The sequence below is a fragment of the Hippocampus guttulatus genome, chromosome 9 (genome assembly GCF_054856545.1).
Source record: "Hippocampus guttulatus isolate MCC_2025c chromosome 9, RoL_Hgut_1.0, whole genome shotgun sequence".
Classification (NCBI taxonomy): domain Eukaryota; kingdom Metazoa; phylum Chordata; class Actinopteri; order Syngnathiformes; family Syngnathidae; genus Hippocampus; species Hippocampus guttulatus.
Window position 1 is genome coordinate 1,601,707 of NC_141269.1, and position 20,177 is coordinate 1,621,883.

The 20,177-nt window shown below is 48.1% G+C and overlaps 1 protein-coding gene across 10 annotated transcripts in view; it reads left to right on the plus strand.

The window, feature by feature from the left end:
* Window positions 1-411: 411 nt before the first annotated feature.
* Window positions 412-20,177, plus strand: part of cacna1ab (calcium channel, voltage-dependent, P/Q type, alpha 1A subunit, b) — an 81,075-nt gene continuing 61,309 nt past the window's right edge. For 9 of the 10 annotated variants that reach the window (XM_086119876.1, XM_086119884.1, XM_086119880.1 and 6 more), the window contains exons 1-4: window positions 6,482-6,879; window positions 7,607-7,905; window positions 18,589-18,695; window positions 18,774-18,913. In XM_086119876.1, coding sequence (XP_085976002.1) covers window positions 7,608-7,905; window positions 18,589-18,695; window positions 18,774-18,913 — 545 coding nt within the window. In that variant the 5' untranslated portion in view covers window positions 6,482-6,879; window position 7,607. Of the gene's footprint in view, window positions 705-6,481; window positions 6,880-7,606; window positions 7,906-18,588; window positions 18,696-18,773; window positions 18,914-20,177 lie in introns of those variants that run through there. The other variant, XM_086119886.1, reaches the window with a different exon arrangement.

Below are 20,177 nucleotides of genomic sequence, written 5' to 3' on the forward strand. Positions count from 1 at the left end.
TGCTGAAGGCAGAGGAAACATGGAATGGAAGTGTTGGGAAGCAAAAGAGTATGAATGACTTTTAAAAACCAACAGACAAAGTAGAGTGATTAATATAAAACAATTATGTTGCCTAAATTCGGTCTCGCCGTCTGTTTTCCGGGATTGGTCACGTGACATTCGCCATGCGAGCTCGGGGGCAGGCTTGAAGTTGGTTTCAGTTGCCAGCAGAGGGCGGTATGGCCTGAGGGAGACGGGCTAGTCCGCTCACTTCTTCAGCCGCGAGTGCGATCTATCGTAGTTCACTGAGTGGGAAAACCGAACAAATGTCTTGACTTCCCCTTTTGACACCATGATCGTTGCCTTTTTTATTTGTCCAAAACCGTAGCCCGAATATCAAACCTTCGCCCTTTCCCCCTTCTGTACAGCTCCATGTGGCCCCGCGGCCACCAGAACCATGGCGGCTCAGCCGCGGGGTGGCCCCCGCCGGCACCGCGCCGCCCGCCGCCCCCCATCAGCGGCAGCAGCGTGGCGCCCAACCCCACATACTTCCACGCCCTGTACGACGTGGCAGCCGACCGCTACGGGGGGCCGCCCTTGGTCGGCGACACCCCCGTCCCGCCGGTGCGCAGGAGGGGGGCGTTGGTGGTCCATCGTGACGTCATCTTGGCCCACCAGGAGCACAAGAGGTTCAACACGCCCAAGGCCAGGAGGAAGCAGTGGGAGTGAGTACCACTCTTGGATTATTTTTTTTTTGAAACATCTGTGATTAACTAATTCAAAGCAATGACATTTTATTGGTGATTCGATTGTGATTTTCAAAAAAGATCTTTCATTTGAAAGATTTGTCTTTTTTGTGTGCGGGAAAATGTTGTCTTTTTCTTAATGATGATTTTAAAAAATCATCCAAATGCGAATGCATTTATTACATGCAGCGAATAATTACATTCAATAAATAACTTCGTCACTGTCATTGATGACACAGCATCGAGGGGTGGGTTGTGGTGATGCAGTTTTGCCCGCGGCCGCCAGATGTCGCGAGATTCACAGTAACGAACGAGGCCGTACGTCACGTGCCGATGGCACGACGAGATGAGGATTTGCAATCAACCCGACAAAATAAACGTTTTCAGTGCATCGCCTGAAGATTGAGTGAGATTAGACGATCAAACGAAATGAAATGAGACATTTGGCTGCTTCACTTGACAGCACATTCGTTTTATTTCCTCCTCAGCTTGAGGGGGAGGCACTTCAATCTTGCTGCTTGTTGTTGCTGACGCGTGGCGTTGTGTCGATGGCGTTGCGTCGTGTTCCTGTATCACAATCAGCTAATAGTCTGGGTGCAGCGACAGCGCCTTTTGCGGAATTCCAACGACAATCCGAGCAATTAGTTAATTCCTCCGCCGACATCAGCAGTCCTCGTAAATTGTCGGGAAGTCTCGACTTTCCCAGCCGCCTCGAAGGCAACGGGATCATAAACCACCAAAGTTGTGTTTTGAAGGTGATCGATGAAGACGCTGCTTATTTGTGATTCGGATGAAGTCTTTGAGCAGTCCTTCAGCGTCACCCCGCTTTCTGATTGGCAGTCAGCTGTCCACGAAAGCCCCTCCCCCTACTTTATTTTTTCAAAATGAAACTTGTAACTATTCTATCTTTAGTGTTTTATTCACATGCATACCCATTTATTAATGTTTTTTTTTTCAAGCAAACTGGGATCCTGTAGCTCAACAAACTTGGTGTGATAAGAGAAAAATAGAGATCCGTTTTGGATTCCGCAGCCAAAAATGAGATAAAAACAGCTTGCGGACCGAACTCGCCAAAAAACGATTGATAGATGACTCTGGTCCTCACCTCCTCTTTGACCCCCCCACTTCCCCCCTCCCCATCTCATTCACATCAGTTGAGGTGAGCACACTTCCCCTCTTCCTCCTTTTCCATCCTCCACTAAGCAGCTTATCAAATCATACAGCAGCGTGAGAAGCAGCACCCCCCCCCCGCCCCCCAGAAAAAAAAATTGAAGAGCAATCGTCCAATTACCGGTAACTTGTACGCTTCGTCAGCTGGCAAACTTTGCCTGCCCCTCACACACACACACACACACACACACACGTCAGCTTTTTTTTCGACAGCCGAGTCGGCGGTTTGCCGGCAAGACTCGATCGTTTTCCTCCGTTGTTTGACTGGTTGCCAGGATATGACTTTTGTCAATCATCAGATCTCTTTTTTTCTTACTTCCTGTTGGAGCCCAAGACCCCCAACAAAGCTTGTTGTCGCTTTCGGATCCCGCAAAGTATTTTTTGGAGCAACGCGATGAGACCCCCTTTTAGCCAATCAGAAGCCAGAAGAAAGTCACATGTGGAAAAGGCACAGCAGCAACACTGAAAATGTCATTTGGCAACATTTTCACAGAAAAACATGTCAGCAACAGATCACAGTAGCCTTGATCGATCAGCTGTTTGCTGAAACTGAGCCATGATTGGTTGTTACCCGATCCCTGAGCAACTGTGATGTCATTTTCAGTCGACAGCAAGTTGCAAAATGGCCACCCCTTGAGATGCACCAAAGCCGGCGCGTTTTACCGCTTTACCCATATTCCACAAACGCAAAATGAATCACATTGTTTCGACGAGTAGGACTGAACGGTGTCTAAAATTTTAAAGACAAATTTTGGCTTGACTTTCCCTTTCAGTAACATTCAAGCACCAAAAAATGCGCCGACGTAGCTCGTGTGTGTGGGGGGGGGGGTCTGCTGGGTGAAATCAGAGTGTGTGAATGGAGCAGAAAGGTTTCGGTATGGAGGGGGCGGTCTCAAGCAGGGAGGTACGAGGACTTCCAGCGGGGGTTTCCTGTGTGCCTACGCGCGCACACACACAGATAAAAAACATCATCCTCAGCTTTAAACCTCGTCAATAAGTCACGCGTCACGTCGGCCATGCCAGCGCCAAGCAGCGGGCTCTCGTGGCGCGCACCTCCCCTCCCCCTTCCTCGTTATTCCCGACAGCGTGCCGTGCTTCCGGTAGCGGCGATGGGCAAGGGGCTTTTATCGCGCCTGCAGCCCTTTTACGGGAATCAAATGACGCAGACAGAGCGCGCAACGCCATCACCACTTGCAAACACCAAGCAGTGCTCCAGCGGGTTGCGATGACGGCTCGTCGGTCCCATTTGTAAATCATATACCAGGAAAAATGGAATTATGGTCTGATTTGGCTGAGTTTCTTTTGAACTTTCCTCATAGGGAAATCAGCGGAATAATCTGCTCTCGGGTCAAAATGTACGTAAATGTGAACATAAAAAGGAAGCGGAAAGAATAGTCCTCCGCAATGTGTGAAATAAAGTATACGGCCATTCTCTTCAAACAGAAGGATATAACGTTTAGATTTTTTTTTTGTGTGACTTATCAAAACAAAGTGGAACACAATCGTGAATTGGAAAAAAAACCATTTCTGTTTTAACCTTGGGCGGCCCGGTAGTCGAGGGGTTAGCACGCCGACTTCACAGTGCCGAGGTACCACGTTCAATTCCATCTCTGGCCTTCCTGTGTGGAGTTTGCGTGGCTTTTGTCCGGGTCCTCCGGTTTCCTCTCGCCTTCCAAAAATATGCACGGCAGGCGGATTGAACACTATAAATCGTCCCTGGGTGTGAATGTGAGCGCGAATGGTTGTTCGTTTCTGTGTGCCCTGCGATTGGCTGGCAACCCGTTCATTTTTATTTTTATTTTTTTACAAATTAAACCGAAGTAGGGCATGCTAAAAACAATTGATATATTAGGCGTTTGTCTTTGAAAAATGACTTTCTTCTTCTATAAAGGACAGATTTGTGCAATGTGCGACCAATAGTTGTCCTATGGACAGACCCCCCCCCCCCCCCCCCCCCCCCCCACCTCAGTTGAGGATCTCTACAGTTCATCCAGAGTGACCACGGGCAACTTGGCTGCATCTTTGGTCAGGGCTCTCCTAATAGCTTCAGGGGACGACCAGGTCTTGGTTAGCCTTGTAGTGATCACAACCTCTCTCCGTTTCAATATCTGCCATCAAGCGGTGCTCCGTCAGATGTTTAAAGCTGCCCGGTGTGTCCTTTGGTCTTGATGATGCTGTTTGCCGCCCACTATTCTTTGAACAGAGGCCCGAGACCATCCCGGAGCAGCTGCATTTTATACTGAGACTAGATGACACACAGGTGGACGCCCTCTGTCATTTAGGTCAACATTGGAACAGAGAGGGAAACTGCTGGAGTCAGTTGGCTGCACTGACAGAAACAGGGGGGGGGGGGGGGGGGGGGGGGGTATCATTTTACCCGTCTTACTTTGCAGGTTTTTTTCATACACATTTCTTTCCATTTTACGATTGTGTGTATCACCCTTGATGTTACTTCTTCACCAAAAAAAAAAAAAAACCTTTACTCTACCATGAGTACTGCATACTTTATCTAGATATGAAGGTAAACCAAATGGCAGCGAGAATGGAGAAAAAAAATCTGTATGATCCATACTAACTACTGTATGGCAACGTGAAAATGGTTCAAGCAGCGAGACGAGACGGCGGCGTTTTGCGTCGGCGCTTCATTTCAACAGGAGCAGGGGAAACTCCCTCTGGCCAGGAAGTTTCTGTTGACTTTTAAAACAATTTATTTTGGTTCTAAATTGCCTCCTGAGGGACAGAGCGGCCGAGTCCACCTGAGAAAGATGCGAGTTCATTCGCCAAGCTAACGCACACCGCTAACCTTTCTTAGCTGTTGACAGATGGCAAGAGGCCGCTTGAAAGATTTCATCACTCTGGACAGCTCCGGGAGGCCTTGGAAAGATGTCAGTGCGTTTTGAAAATATGCTGAAAACACTGTCCTCCACCTCTATTTTCTTTTTTTTTTTGTTTGTTTTCAATTTCGATTCGGGAGAAAAGCGTCCGAGCGAGATATGCACTTTTGTGTGGGTGAGGCGACAGCTTGCTGGCAAGCGGCTCTTTGGGAAGCTTCAAACAGCAGTCAAATGTGCGGCCAGACCGGCAGAAGGCTCGGCGTAGTTGAAGGGAGAGGAAGATTGAAAAAAAAAAATCATAACAATAACAGCAAAAAGTTGAAAAACATCCTCAAAATAAATGCAGGTCCAGTAAAAGACAAACAAAACTCACCCAAACTTGCCTGCTGCCAATCGCTCTCACCAATGAACTGCAACATCAGAGCACACTGAGGCATATTTTATAAAAAGAAAGAAAATACATTGAAAACACATTTTTTATGAAAATATTGGCTAGTATGTGTATGTAGCTTTCCTTTAAACATTTTTTTATCAATTAAAACTGTTAATAAAAATAGGGTGACGTCACAAACATCCTAGGACATGGCGTCCACATGTGTGGACATGACGTCTTTGGTTTTCAAGACTATAATGTTAAATTTTGGAGTATAAGGGCCTGGCGTCCACTTACGAGGACGTTACATCAAGTAAAAAGATTATTCTTTGTTTTTACACTCATCAGGTCCCAATTAGCCTAAATATCAAAGAGAAAATAAAAACAAAATACAAATGCGTGCCTTTGCACGAGTTCCTACATTGTAAATATGTTTAAATTTATTTTAAAAATATATAAAGTTGGTGTAACATTCCTTTATTTTGTTCACATTTTCAATCAAGATATGTTTTTAAAACAGCATGATGGCACGAATATCAAAAATAACATGTTTGAATGTTTTTACAATAAAAAAAAACACAAATCGAAAACTGGTGTAACATTCCTTTTTTGTTTTTTAAAAATTCCTTTCAGTGCAGGTTGATTTTTTTCATGAAAAACAGATTATTGTCTCTGTATTCACATCTTAACATTTTAAAATATATTTTCTTGAAAAACACATTGGGTGATATCCAGCAACATGCAAAAATGACCCACATTAAAAAAAACATTTTATGAATAAAATGTTTTTTTTAAATAAATGAAAATAAACATGGACGCTCGTAAAATTTAAATAAATATCTGAACAACAGATTGCAAAACGCTGCAAAAGAAGCATTAAATGTGCTGTAATTAATTAATCGCAATTAACGCACTAATTTGGCACCTCAAATATATATAAAAAATCTTTTGAAATTATTTATGTATTTATTTTTATTACTTGGCAGAGGAATTGGTTATCGTAATTTTACTCCGCCAAATATCAGCGCTGGCCTCAAATAAAATCTTTTTCAGTCAGGTCCTCGTTTTAACGTGGATCAGATTTGTGGAATTTTCAGTTTTACCACTCCAAAACATATTGAGCCCATTTTTTTAGACTTTCAAACATACAAAAACAAAATTGAACAATGTCGTGGGCGCTTTTCGAGTTTTGTATTTTGTACCACGGTCGCCTCTGATAATGAGCTTTTTTGTAACTTTTTGACCCGGAAATGCCAAGTTATTTATTTTGCGGGGCTGGCAGGAAAGTCCAGCTGCTCTTTGTGCATGTCAGGAGAGGGGTGAAGGGGGAGGGGGGCGCTCAGCGGAGGTGCGCGCGTGCGTGCGCACTGCCAGGTTTGTCCGCCGATCTGCGAGGCGCTCTCTCTGCTTTCGTCAGATCGGATGCTAAGTGCGCGCACCGCCAACACCACGGCCCCCCTGAGCGCACCAGCAGCAGCAGGAGAGGAAGAAACAGATTGAAAAGCAGGATTGAGAGGAGAGGGGGGGGGGCAAAGAGAGAGAGACGTTGTGGTCTGAAAAGCGATGCCGCTGGGCGGGGGCCGCTTCCTCCGCGCACCTTTTGGCGGCAGATGATGATGAAGACGAGGGCTTCAACGCTCCCTTTTCCCCGTTGAGGACGATGTCGTCTTCCGCTCGGTCTCCAGCCAGGATTCCCCTTCCTCTCCGCATTTTGGATTATCGATGATTCTGGAGAAGCACCTTCTTTTTTCACGAGGAGGTGGAGGAAGAGGAAGAGGTGAGGAGATTTAAGCGCCCGAGCAATCACGCCCAAAAGCTACGACCGACGCCTTGGTGGTGGTGGGGAGGAGGAGGAAGAAGAAGCGGAGGAGGAGGTGGAAAGAGAGAGTTGGGGGACGGGGGGGGGGGGATGCCGCACCGTCCATCATCAAACATCAACAAATGTCAGCTGGATTTTGGGGAAGCCCCCCAGCTGGCGCGGCGCGCGTAAACCGAGCGGCGCGGCAACATTGCGGTTATTTGCCAGGCATACCGTCAATCAATTATTAAAACTCTCTTCAGCTTTTTTTGCCGATTTGTTTTTTTTTTTTGTTTCCTCCTCCTGCCACGGAGAAGCGAGAACGAAAGAAAAGAGGGGTGGTGGCGGATGGGGCTTCACTGGACCAACGGGGGGGAAGCCAACTGCGGATGCTCTCAGGATGCGGTAGGCTGCTGAGAGGAGGAGGAGGAGGAAGAGGAGGAGGAAGGAGGGGGGGGGGGCAGCGACGCAGTCTCCAGCACAAGTGGAGATGATCTTCTTTGCAGCGAGCAAACGGAGTTTATTTGTCATGGGTTGTTTTTTTTTTGTTTTTTTGAGTAGATTACATAAACGCCCTCCCCCGCCCACCTACATGGAGGTGTCTCCCCGCCACTGAAGGAGAGCATCTCCAGCAAAGGAGGAGGAGGAGGCACGTGGAGGCGTCCCTCCGAGCTCCCTTCTAACCTCTGGCGTTCGCTGTGTGCAGAATGGCGCGCTTCGGGGACGAGCTCCCCAACAGGTACGGAGGAGGACAGGGGGGGCAAGGAGGAGGCGGCGGCGGCGGGCAAGGAGGCGGAGGAGGCGCCGGCCGAGGGGGCAGCCGCCAAGGGGGCGCCCCCGGGGCGCAGCGGATCTACAAGCAGTCCATGGCTCAGAGGGCCCGAACCATGGCCCTGTACAACCCCATCCCCGTGCGGCAGAGCTGCCTGACCGTCAACCGCTCGCTCTTCATCTTCAGCGAGGACAACCTGGTGAGGAAGTACGCCAAAAAGATCACCGAGTGGCCATATCCTTGCAAACTCGCTTGTCGCTGTCGCGCGCGCCCGGTTTGAGGGTGCTGGACACGGTTGCCGTGACGCCAGGGTCTTGTTCAGCCAGCGCTCGGGCGTTTTTTTCTTTTTTTTTTTTTCTTCTTCTTCTTCTTTTGCTCGGCGCCTTGTAGAACTTGCTCAAAGTTGGGAGTTCTTCCTCGCCAACAGAGGTGGGGAAGTTTCGGGGCATTTTAAGACGCACAAAAAAATAAATAAATAAAAATATGTTGCCTGTGACGATATAAAAGGAGAGACACTCTTCATCTGGCAGACAAAAACCTTTTTCTGGCTTTTGGCGTTTGTCAATACTCCGCAGTAGAAATGGGTTTACCCCCCAAAAAATGATTTCTCACAGAATGGCAGTTTTTTTTTATTTTTTAAATTTTTTTAAAGGAAACGATGAAATTGTAAGAAGTTTTTTTTTTTTTTGCGCTTTTGTCACCTCAAATTATGAAACAAACAATAAAAGACTGAGGAAGGGCGGTAATTTATTTACACAGCTGCAGCTATGAAAGATGCAGTGAGCTATGCTGACTCACTGCACGGCTTGAGTTAAATGTGATTCACGTCCACTCCACGAACTGTCATCATTTAACCGCCATAACTTTTCACAGTAACAAGACACTTTTTTTTTTTTTTAAACTAACGTCCGTGACGTATACGCTACTCGCGTGTGAGGCAGGCGGAATTTTTTTTTTCTATTCCGGGGCTAAATTGGAGCTTGAGCAATTCATCAAGGGTCTGATAAAGTAATTTTGAATTATAAGCTAATAAGGATAAGCGGTACAGCAACTCATCCCCGTGTAGCACCACCCCCAGTGTCAGCTGCCAAAACTTGTCCCACTTCACACAAGTTCTCCTCCTCCCCATCGGCATGACAAGCCGAGATATGCCCCCCCCCCCGCCCTTATTGTGGTCTTCAACTCAAAAGCTGTGCTGACCTCAAATCCAAAGTGATGCGACGCTGCCTTCCCGTTTGGGGCAATTTTGCAAGCGCTCAAATAGGCCGGTTGGGCCCTGATAATGAGTGCGCTCATTCCATGCCAACATTTGTCAACGTTGCACGGAGACGTCCCTTATTGTGCTCTCGATTCCCATTTTTACAACGTCATATGAGAAAGTACAAATCTCTGTTTTCATATTTTGGGATTCGAGGTAAAAAGCCAATGCAAAGAAAAAAAGTGAAGTGAACTTGCTACAGATGTACAGCAATACCCCCCCCCCCCCCCACACCCCAAAATAAATAAATAACTGAATAAATATATAAAGAAAACATTTAAAGTAAATGAAATGTCGCCAGTGCATCAGCCGCCTAAAAATATTCAACACCTCGCCCCATGACTCGCCGCCGCTGGTTGAAAAATTAAACACAGTCCTCAAATGAACCCATGGGAACAAATGTATTCAGAGGAGGAACAATTTCCGAATGTGTAAATTCTGGAACTTGCTTTCAATTACCCACACAATGTACACGCGACTCGCATGTGAGCCGGGCAAGATTTTTTTTTTTTTCCTCCTCCGGGGCGAAATTGGGGCTGGATTGATTCATTAAGGGTCTGAGAAAATAATTGGGATGGCAAATGGCCCCTGTGGAGCACCATCTCTGGTATGGGCTGCCTAAATTTGTCCCATTTCCGACAAGTTGGCATTTCTCCTCCCTATCATCAGCGTGACAAGCCGAGATACGTTCCCTCATCGTTCTCTTCGACTCAAAAGCTGTGCTGATCGCAAATTCAAACGTTTGCGACGCTGCCACACAATGGAGATTAAGGAGTTAAAACAGCAGCACAAAGAAACGGGATAGTTTCTACGATGAAAATTTGGCACGTGTCGTAAATGAGTCGCCTGTGCAATATTTCCTCAAATCATTCAAGGACCGCCTCCCTTGAATAAACAAAAGAAAAGTAGCAAAGTTGACCGATTTTTCGCAGGCTCTAATCAAATTCCCTGAGCGGTATTTCCTCATCTAGTGGCCTACCTTTGAATTGACCCCTATGCCCAGTTGCGTGGAGTGTCGTCCCCTTAAAATTAAACACCCTCCTCAAATATCCACCATCGCTAACCGGAACGGCAGCGCAGGTGTCTTATTTCGCATGTTGTATGTTTAGCATTGAGCATGTTAGCGTTACGTGTGCGTGAGCCGAGATGCAACTTTTTCAATGCATTTAGCTCAGACCGGCAAGCGAATCGTACGCGCGCGTGTGGGCGTCCGCACTATTCCGAGCTAGCGGCAAAGCTTGAGTGCTGATGTCAGCACTGTACCAGGCTTAAGGAAGGCTGAGAGGGAAGAAATGAGTGCATGTGCGTGCGCGCGCTCTAATTACTCGTGACCATATAAGGGAGTCCGCCGTGTGAGTCCTGCAGGAGGGAAAAAAAACGAGACTTAATTGTCAAGACAGGACAGGTCGGAACATTCTGTCATCTCGGAAACAAAGTCTGAAATCTAATTAGTCGTGTGAAAGTTGATTTGTGCCCTGCGCGAGTTCAAAATGCTGTCGAGTGGCGCACACCTGAGAAATAGCACCATCTAGTTGGCCATCTGCTTGCGTGTGGATGCAAAATGGCTGCCGCATCCCGGCACTCCAGCACACAGTATTGCAACAACAGATAATTGTTGCTCCTCAAGATGTAAACAAGAGATGAGCATTTAAGATTCCATGCTAAGGTAGATGCTAACTACACGGCTATGCTCAAATGCCGTGTGTGTGTGTGCGTGTGTGCGCGCACGTTGGGGGATAATACTATAACATGCACATGCACACGTGCACATAGCATGTTAGCGGACAAAAAAAGGGGACATTTGGTGTGTTTACGGTCCAGTGTGCAATGTGTTGCTCCATCATGTCAGCGTACACACACACCGTGTGCATGTGTGTGTGTGTGTGTGTGTACATGCGTGTGGGTGTGTATTCGAGAGAGACTTGATGGGTTTTGGTGACTTTATTTGGCACCGCTCGTTCATGTCAACCGCGTACGATCCTGTCGCGATGACTCCCGTTGCCAATCAGTCGGCTCTGTTGCTATGGCAACAACAATCTCCCCCTTCTGCTGCGCGTGTTTGTGCGCACGTGTCGCGTGTTTATTCAGATGATTTTAACGAGTACCAAGAACGAATTGGGGGAGGAAAAAAAATCCCAGCTGGTGCAGGGTTGTGCCGATTAGTGCAAATTTGCCTTGATGTGGTTCCATCCCACTCCTTTAGGTGGCGGTAGCTGCTGTTTCTCACCTCTTATTTTACCCATCCGCTGCTGTTTATTTTTTTCTTGTCAACCTGCACGCGTCACATGCGCTCTTGGTGAAATAAACGGCAAGTAGCCAATGAGTGGCTTCCGCCGTTAATACTCGGTTAAGATCATTTGAGTAACTTTTAGTGGCATTTCTAGAAGGTTTATAACACGAACAGATGTATACAGTACGCAGTGGTAGCAACTTCAGTTTGTGGCACTCACGAGACCCCGCCCCTAAGAGGCACACATCCGACACAAGAATGACTTCTTAACGGTCACTCTTCTTGTGCTCGATTTACGTTTCTATCCAACGTCGTGCTGTTGCTCTTGATCAAAAGAACGCGTTTTCAAAACGTGCCAGTTCGGAGACCTTTTTTTGTCTCATTGATGTGAGATTCGAGAGCAAATTGAGTTCCAAGTCCTCGTCAAGGTAACGCTGTATTTGCACCATTCCACGCCGTTGAGCATATATCGTTCATAAGTTGTCGTTTTTACGCAAAGAATCCCGCGGGGCAGGTTGCACCCGTCCGTCCGACTGCATCGTCAGCTCGCGTGTCGCTGGGACCAGACGGCGGATTGGCCCTGTCACTCGCTAGGGAAAAAAAAAATGAGGGGGGGGTTGCTGTTGGGGGCGAGGTCAGCAAGGCTGTCAATCACGACAGCGTCCCGGCGGGCAAAGACGCTGAGGAGGATGAAATGAAGACGAGGGGGAGGAAGGAGGAGATGGATAAGTGACACTTTAATTAGGTAAAGGCTCGCCCGGGCTTTCAGGAGCGACTTTTATGGCGCGATGGGGTCGGAGCGTCAATACGCTGACACGCTTTGACTTAAACACCGAGCAGCTGCCTGCCGCGCTGGCTTATGGGCCATTTTTATTTGTGGCCAGCCTGCGCTGTCGCCGGTTGTCTTTTTCCATCACCGACGGCATTCATGGCAAACTGAGATGGGTCGACCGGGCAGGGGTGCCCAAGTAAGGTCCTCGAGAGCACCGATCCAGCCCGCTTTCGATGGCTCCCTCCTCCAACACACCAAGCCTGATAACAATTCGGATCGGTTGGATCAGGCGTGTCGGAGGAGGGAGACACCGAAAGCGGGCTGGATCGGTGCTCTCGAGGACCTGACTTGGGCACCACCAGCGAGGTTGATGTGGAAAAGGGAAGCGCTTCGGTGCAGACTCCTTTTCAATGGCCCGTCGATGTTGAAGCGTCTTGAACGGGGAACAAGTCAAAGTCCAAAGTCCGTCAGGTTTCCACTGCCCCACCGAGCCAGGGAACGGATCCAAAGGAATCATTTTAGTCTGTGGTTTTGCCACAAGTCAAGGAATCGGAATCGGAATCAAAATGAGCCGAGTCTGTGGTGTTTCGAGTGAGTCCCCTGAACCAAGTCCGCCGATTGATGCAACCGAATCGGCTGTGTCTAAACTATTTCTTGTGAGTCGAGTCAGTCAGTCGATAAAACCGAATCTGTCATGCTTGTAGGAGTCTGCGAACCGAGTCAGTGCACCGGTACAATTGAAGCGTCTGAGTTTCTGGCATTTCTCGTCAGCCCTTCGACTTGAAAGCCGATATCAAGGAATCGTGAGTTCAGCCATGCAAGTGAATAATTGTCGTTTTCGGTCGAGTCGGCGAACCAAAATAGCGGAAGATCCGCTTGCGTTTCCAGTGAGTCCGACTACTTGAGCTAGCCAATCGTTACAAGCGAATTTGCCGTGTTACCCGCACGAGTCCACTAAGTGAGTCGGTGAAGCGATGCAACCAAATAAGCCAAGTCTGCGTTGAGTCCATTAACGTGCCAGAGTACTCTGGATCCGACTCAGACTTGTGATCTCCGATTGATTGTGAAGACTAGACTCATTTAGACAATGACGCTGTGTTGTTTATGAGAACTCGTTTTTTTGACCGAGTCATGAAGTAAAACACAACATACTCCTAATGGCGTTCACGCACCGGATAGATTATTTTATATATTTTTTCTATCTCAGTTCAAACACGCGACGTCAACCCGACAACATCAATAACAGCCTAGTCAGAGGTCAACTGTTTGAGGCAGCGAGGGCAAGGCGGCCGAGTAGGCCGAGGCTTCCTCAACAGTGCACTTGGAGTCAAATTCTCAGCTCGGGGCTTGTTATTTTGCCGTCGCGAGGGGAATGAGCAACTCACACTGTTACCATGGCAATTGTATTGCCGTTCCCACTGCGGCTTGGTGAATCCTTGCTCACTATTTGGCAAGTGAACAAAGACTCACTATTTGGCAAGTCTGAGTCTGAGTCTTTGCCACACCTGTTCGTTGATTCTGCCTAACTACTGGTTCATCATTTGGAAAGTCCTTGCCATTGCAACGCCCGTCAACGGAGTCCGTTCCAATTGTGGTTTGTTATTTGGCAAGTCAAAGCCTTTGCAAATGGTTGGGTTCGGTACCTCTAAAAAGGTTAAGAACCACTGATCTTTCGCTCAGTATTTTGCAATTCCAAGCCACTGTAACCCTCTGGTCAGTTAACTCCCTTCAGCATTGGTTCATTCTTTGTGGCACGTTCCTGCCATGCAAGCCAGATGATTTTTAGCGCACTATTTGGCAAGAGTAAATGTACTGCGTGAAGCTTTTGGGCAGGTACAGGACCTTACTGGAGCCCTCGTTGAGACTGTTCAACTTTGGGCTCACTATTTGGCAAGTTCAAGCCATGATGACGCCAGGCTATGGACTCTTTTTAACAGGGACTCACTATTTGACAAGTTCAAGGCCACTGCACTACTAGTCACTCGCATCTTAATTCTTGGCTCACGTTTTTGGAAAGTTCAAGCCAGTGCTGCAACTCTTGTCAATTAATTCTCGAAACATTGGCTCACTATTGAACAAATTCAAGGCCGCTGTAATAAGAGTCTGTCCTATTGAGGGGGGAAAAAACTTTTTGGTTCATTATTTGGCAAGTTAAAGCCACTGTAACACTGCTCACTTTCCTCTGGTCAGCATTGGCTGACTTTTTGGCAAGTTGAAGCCACTCCTGCACAGCTGTCCCTCTGCCATTTGCTGTCGACTAACACGCTGTCAGGTCCAATACTCTGCAGCATTCATCAATCAAGTCTCTCGAACATTGCGTCTCACCATTTAGCAAATCCAAGTCTCAGCAAAACGAATCAATCAATTCTGTTAAATGTTTGGTTCACGATTTGGCAAATTCAAGCCAAATTATCAATCTACTCTGTTACGCTTTGTCTCACCATTTGGCAAGTTGTCAATATATTCTAGGCCTACGAACCTTTGGCTCACAATTTGGCAAATCACACCCACATATACAAAACGAACTTTCATTTTTTGACTCTTTAGCATGCTAGCGTTAGCATTGTTCGTGCAAGAGACTTTGAAACATTGAGCTTGAAACGGCTGGTTAATTCTGTGTGTGTGGGGGGGGGGGGGGGTCTTTGGGGGGCGTAGGCGGAGCCGCATAAGTAAAAATGTGTTAGGAGAAGGTGGGGGGAAAAAAGTTAATCATTATGGTCTTTAATCCTCTGGACACACACATACATACACAAGCGCGCTCACACCATTTAATTAACAATTTGGGGTTGACGAGCTCAGCTTAATTATTTGAGGCTCACCTGGGAAGCAGAGAGATGACATTTAAAGTTTTTCCAATCCTCCCCTGAAGACGAAACCAGCGAGGAAGTTTTTTCTTTTTTTTCTCCTTCCAAGGCTGATCCCGTGTAATGCGGATTTAACGTCAGCGCGCGGAATGACAGAGCCGATGTCGGCGACACAAAATGGATTAGAAATGAAAAGAGGAAGGATGGCAGAACTGAGAACGTTAAAGGCGTTAGCATCACACTAAGAGCTTTAATGATTTAAGCTTGTTGGAATATTTTGTACGTTTGCATGGAATGTAGGAAAGTTTTGTGTTAAAGGCATTCGTTCAATGGCTGGGGAAGTAAAACCCGTTTTGGCGAAAATCAATGTTGGAAAATTTTGCCCCTGAAGCTAGCTTGGCAACATGACATTTGGCAAGAATGTCTAAAATGAGAAGACCGACAAAAACGTCTGAAGAACCACAAAAAAAGTCATTTGTGTCGATAAATTATTTCAAAAATGTTTGGATCCCACCTCCGAAAGATTTTTCAGTTGAGTTAATTTACGTTACGCGTCACGTTAACGGTAGCAAAGGTTTTGAAAAGACCACCGAAACCTGGCATATGAACAGGGGTGTGCGGACTTTTTATGTTCACTGGAGCCGTTTCCAAAATAAATGAAAATTCATGTCTTGATTACAGTGTGTTTGATGAGTTCAAATCAAACAATTTCAAAGCGCCCTTCGCATCCATCCACTTTTCTGAAAAGGCGGAAAAAGTTAGGACACCCCTGAGCTCGGCCTAACGTCTTTACTCCTTCCACATCCTGCGTGTGCGTGCGAGCGAGCGAGAGAGGGTCCGATTCAAAATCAGATCCACGTGATTCACCGGCCTGATGAGTCACCGCAGCAGCATTGTATGCATGCACATGCAGTGTGCGTGCGCGCTGGCGCTTTATGACAAATGTTGAAGGGGCTGATGTGACGCTTGTCCTCACTGCCCGAGTCTTCATTTACGGAACGTTCATCGTGAATTGAAACAGACATGGGCACGCGTTGAAAGTCTTCTAGTGAGTATGACCAATGCCAACGCACTTCGGTGTGCGCGTGTGTGTTCAGGAAGCGAATTGGCCGGACATTTGATCTTAAGATTTGTGTGTGTGTGTGCTTGCGTGTGTGTGTGTTGTCTCGTCGGGCATCACATGTGTTGACGGCTTTATGGTTGCTTTGCTAGCAGGATGCGGTTGGTTAGCACGTTTAAAATATTTTTATTTATTTGGTGCTTGTGTATGAGTGTGCAAAAAAAATAAAATTCTTGAAAATCTTCACGTTCACATACACTGGAAGCAGTGCTGCCAAGAGATAAAATTAAAAATAAGGAGCGTTCACCGTCCGGAATAAAATCTGTAGGCCAGCGAGAAGGCCTTGCTGACCTTGGCGGTTGACCACGTTGCGGTCTATGATCAATGTAATCAACATGTTCGACCAAAAATATGAACACGTGAACGAAGAAAGTAGCGCAGGGATGGGCACAGCATTCGCGCAGACGCACCCGCGTTGCCTCCTGCTTTCAGCCGCTTGTTAGGCCAGCAGAGTGTCTCGTGAATAATAGATGCTCAAGCAGGCTAGCATGTAGCGCGCGCGCGCACACACACACAGATGCCGGAGCGATTAAAAATCAAGACGCACCGCATGGGAAGACCACCGCAAGGTTCTGAGCCGCCACGTTGACTCTGTGTGGGGCTTGTTAGTATCTGGCACGCTCACCTGTCTCATCGTCTCACATCAAAGATGCACCGAGGCCATCCTCGGGCCGTCGGGTCGGTGTCAACTCTGCGTCTGGTATGCACACGCGCGCACGCTAAGCTAACGGGATAATGACCGACCAATTAGGCGCAGGCTTGATCCGTCTAGATGTATCCAGTCAGCGGAGCCCCTCCGGCGACCGTTACTCAGGCGCGGACTCGCGCACATCACAACAAAACACTTGGATGCCGCTTCTGTGCGGCTGTGGCGGTGTGAAAAAGAGTTTTCGGAAAATGCTGCGACCAAAGGCAGCTTCGCTTAGCAACCAAAAATTGTCAGTTGTGAGCCGACCCGCAAAAGTGTGACAAGAAGTCATCGATCCATCCGTTTCCCGATCCGCTTTATCCTCACGAGGGTCGCGGGGGGTGCTGGAGCCTATCCCAGCTATCGACGGGCAGTAGGTGGGGACACCCTGAACCGGTTGCTAGCCAATCGCAGGGCACACAGAGATGAAAAACCATCCACGCTCACACTCAGACCTAGGGACAATTTGGAGTGTTCAATCAGCCCGCCTTGCATATTTTTGGAATGCGGGAGGAAACCGGAGTACCCGGAGAAAAGCCACGCAAGCACGGGGAGAACATGCAATCTCCACACAGGAAGGCCGGAGTCAGGATCGAACCCACAACCTCTGCACTGTGAGCTCGACGCGCACACCACTGGGCCGCCACAAGAAGTCGTTTTTAGGTCAATTTGGTGAAATATGGAATTTGGTTCAGTCGCGTCCCCTAGACCGAGTGTTTTTGAGAAATTCAGATTGGCAGTTTCACTTGGTTGCAAGAAATTTGCTAGGCGTGCTTAACATGTGGGGGGGGGGACAATTTTTGACAAATTTTTGCTTCAAGTTTTCGTTGGATTGCTACCAAAATTTGTATGAATTCTTTTTGCTCCAGGGCGGCCCGGTAGTCCAGTGGTTAGCACGTCGGCTTCACAGTGCAGAGGTACCGGGTTCGATTCCAGCTCCGGCCTCCCTGTGTGGAGTTTGCATGTTCTCCCCGGGCCTGCGTGGGTTTTCTCCGGGTGCTCCGGTTTCCTCCCACATTCCAAAAACATGCGTGGCAGGCTGATTGGATGCTCTAAATTGTCCCTAGGTGTGAGTGTGGGCGTGGATGGTTGTTCGTCTCTGTGTGCCCTGTGATTGGCTGGCAACTGATTCAGGGTGTCCCCCGCCTACTGCCCGGAGACGGCTGGGATAGGCTCCAGCACCCCCCGCGACCCTAGTGAGGATCAAGCGGTTCGGAAATGGATTCTTTTTGCTCCACTTCGTATACAGCGGCGGTTGTTTTAAAGTGCTTTAAAGTTTGAAAGTCAACAATGCAAAATTGGAAGGAAGTTGAAGTTTTGCTGATGCCGATCGGCTGAGCATGCCAGCAACGTTTCATCCTGATGACTTGACTTGATATGCGAATTTGTTTTTTTCCGTGGGGCCCGTCAGAGTTTTGGAAAATAATTTGGCTCCCAAAGCTAGTTTCACTTGAAGTGAAATTTGGTGGGAATGACTGTCAGGTTGTGATAAAAATAAAAAATAAAGCCTCCAAAAGCCATGCCCAAAACCCCACAGGAAGTGTGCCATTTTCTGTCAAATCAACTCACTTATTTATGTACCGGTATTTATTTTTGCCGACTTTCTCAAGAGATCTGTTGTATTGCTACCAAAATTGAACGTACATGAGCCAGATGGACAGCACTAAATTACAAGGAAGTTGAATTGACCTTTTTTTTTTGTGTGTGCGTCGGCAGAGGCTGGCCGTAAAGTTTCATGCTTGTACAAATTCGTCTTGTCCAAATTTTTTAAAGACTCAGGCTGCACTGCCCAGTTTTCACTTCACGTTTCATTTGTTTGACATGTGCGTCGTGAATTGACCCGCAAAAAACCCACGGCAGAAAAAGCACCGAAAGTCCAGTTTTTGCTTTGAAGCTACCGGATCTTTTTTTGGGGGGGGGCGGGGGGGGGGGGGAGTTTCTCTTCTTCATTTCATCACTTTCCTTTTTAATCCACATGTATGAAATGCTAAAGCTGGCCGCGCGAGTACGTTTATTTTTCGCCTTGACCCACTTGACCCCGCCACTCCTTTCGAATGGATGATCCTCACCACAATCATCGCAAACTGCATCGTGCTGGCGCTGGAGCAGCACCTGCCCGACGACGACAAGACGCCTCTGTCCGAGCGACTGGTAAGAGCGTCCGCGCGCTCGAGCGCCGCCGTGTGGTTCGCTCGCTTCCTCACTTCCCGTTTCCCGCCGGCGCCGCAGGAGGACACGGAGCCCTACTTCATCGCCATCTTCTGCTTTGAGTCGGGCATCAAGATCCTGGCGCTGGGCTTCGCGCTGCACAAGGGCTCGTACCTGCGCAACGGCTGGAACGTCATGGACTTCGTGGTCGTGCTCACCGGGTGAGTTGGCGCCGTCGCCGGTTTCCTTTTCAGCGTTTTAGCCGGGGGGGCCTGCGTGTGTGATTTCAAACGGGATTGCCTTCATTTTCGAAGAGCAAGGCAACCGTCTGCTTTGCAATCATTTATTCTGTGTTCCCCCGCTAGTCTAAAAACTCTATTCTGATTACTGTTTATTTATTTCGTTTTTGGGGGTCGGCGGATGACAAGTCACTCCGCTATAAAATCCGAGTAGCGCTCAGACCGGCACCTAAACACCCTATTCCCGAAACGCGTTGGCGGCAGCGAACGAGTTCCAGTAACATGAAAAAGATGAAGGGTTGGGGGGGGGCGCTTGCTGAACATTTGTTCCAAAGAGAGGGAGCGGCAACGGAAAAGGCTCCATCCCCTCGGAGCCTCTGCTTAGTCTTCGGTACCTCTAATAGCGTCTGGTCCACACACCAGAGACACGGGGCACGTGCGGAGGAGCTCAGAGGGGTAAGGTGGGGCGAGGCCAGCTCAAGATTTGAAAACAAATCGTAGGATCTTCAAAAGAAGTCTCAAGTGATCCAGTGAAGGGATGGCAGAGTAGGAGTTATGTGCGCCCTCTTTGGAGTACCAGTCAAGAGGTGAGCAGCGGCGTTATGGACCAACTGGAGATGCTTCATGGAGGATTGGCTGACTACAAAGTCAAGGGCATTGGCATTAGATGTACGCTTGGCAGATTTCATTATTATGTCGTCATATGTATTCTTGTCTTCTGCGTGTGTGTGTGTGTGTGTGTGTGTGTGTGTGTGTGTGTGTGTGTGTGTGTGTGTGTGTGTGTGTGTGTGTGTTTTCTGGCGTGATCTAAATATGGTGGCCCAGGAGAGAAGGGGGAGGATGGTGGTGAGTGGGAGATGGTAACAAGATACCGTGTTTGTCAGGGGAGACACACACACACACACACAGCAGCGGTCCTGCTTTGACACGGCGTGACACGCACCTCTAATGAGGACCCGGCGTACGTGCACCCCCCGCACGTGCACACGCCCCCTCAGCGGCGTGATCTGAACGCCGCCGCGGGGAGCATCCACCGGGGCCAAAGTGAAATGTCATCTCGGCAAGGGGCACATGGGGGTGGTTACGGCCTGGTCGTTATGGCAACGGCTCCGAAGGCAAAAAGCCCCCCTTCGGCGATGTCGAACAATAAACGGAAATCTGTGCCGGAATGCCAAGCGAAAAGTTCTTGTCGATTTGCTTGCGAATGAAAGAGCTTGTCAGAGGTGTTAGCGAAGTGGTTCACGTA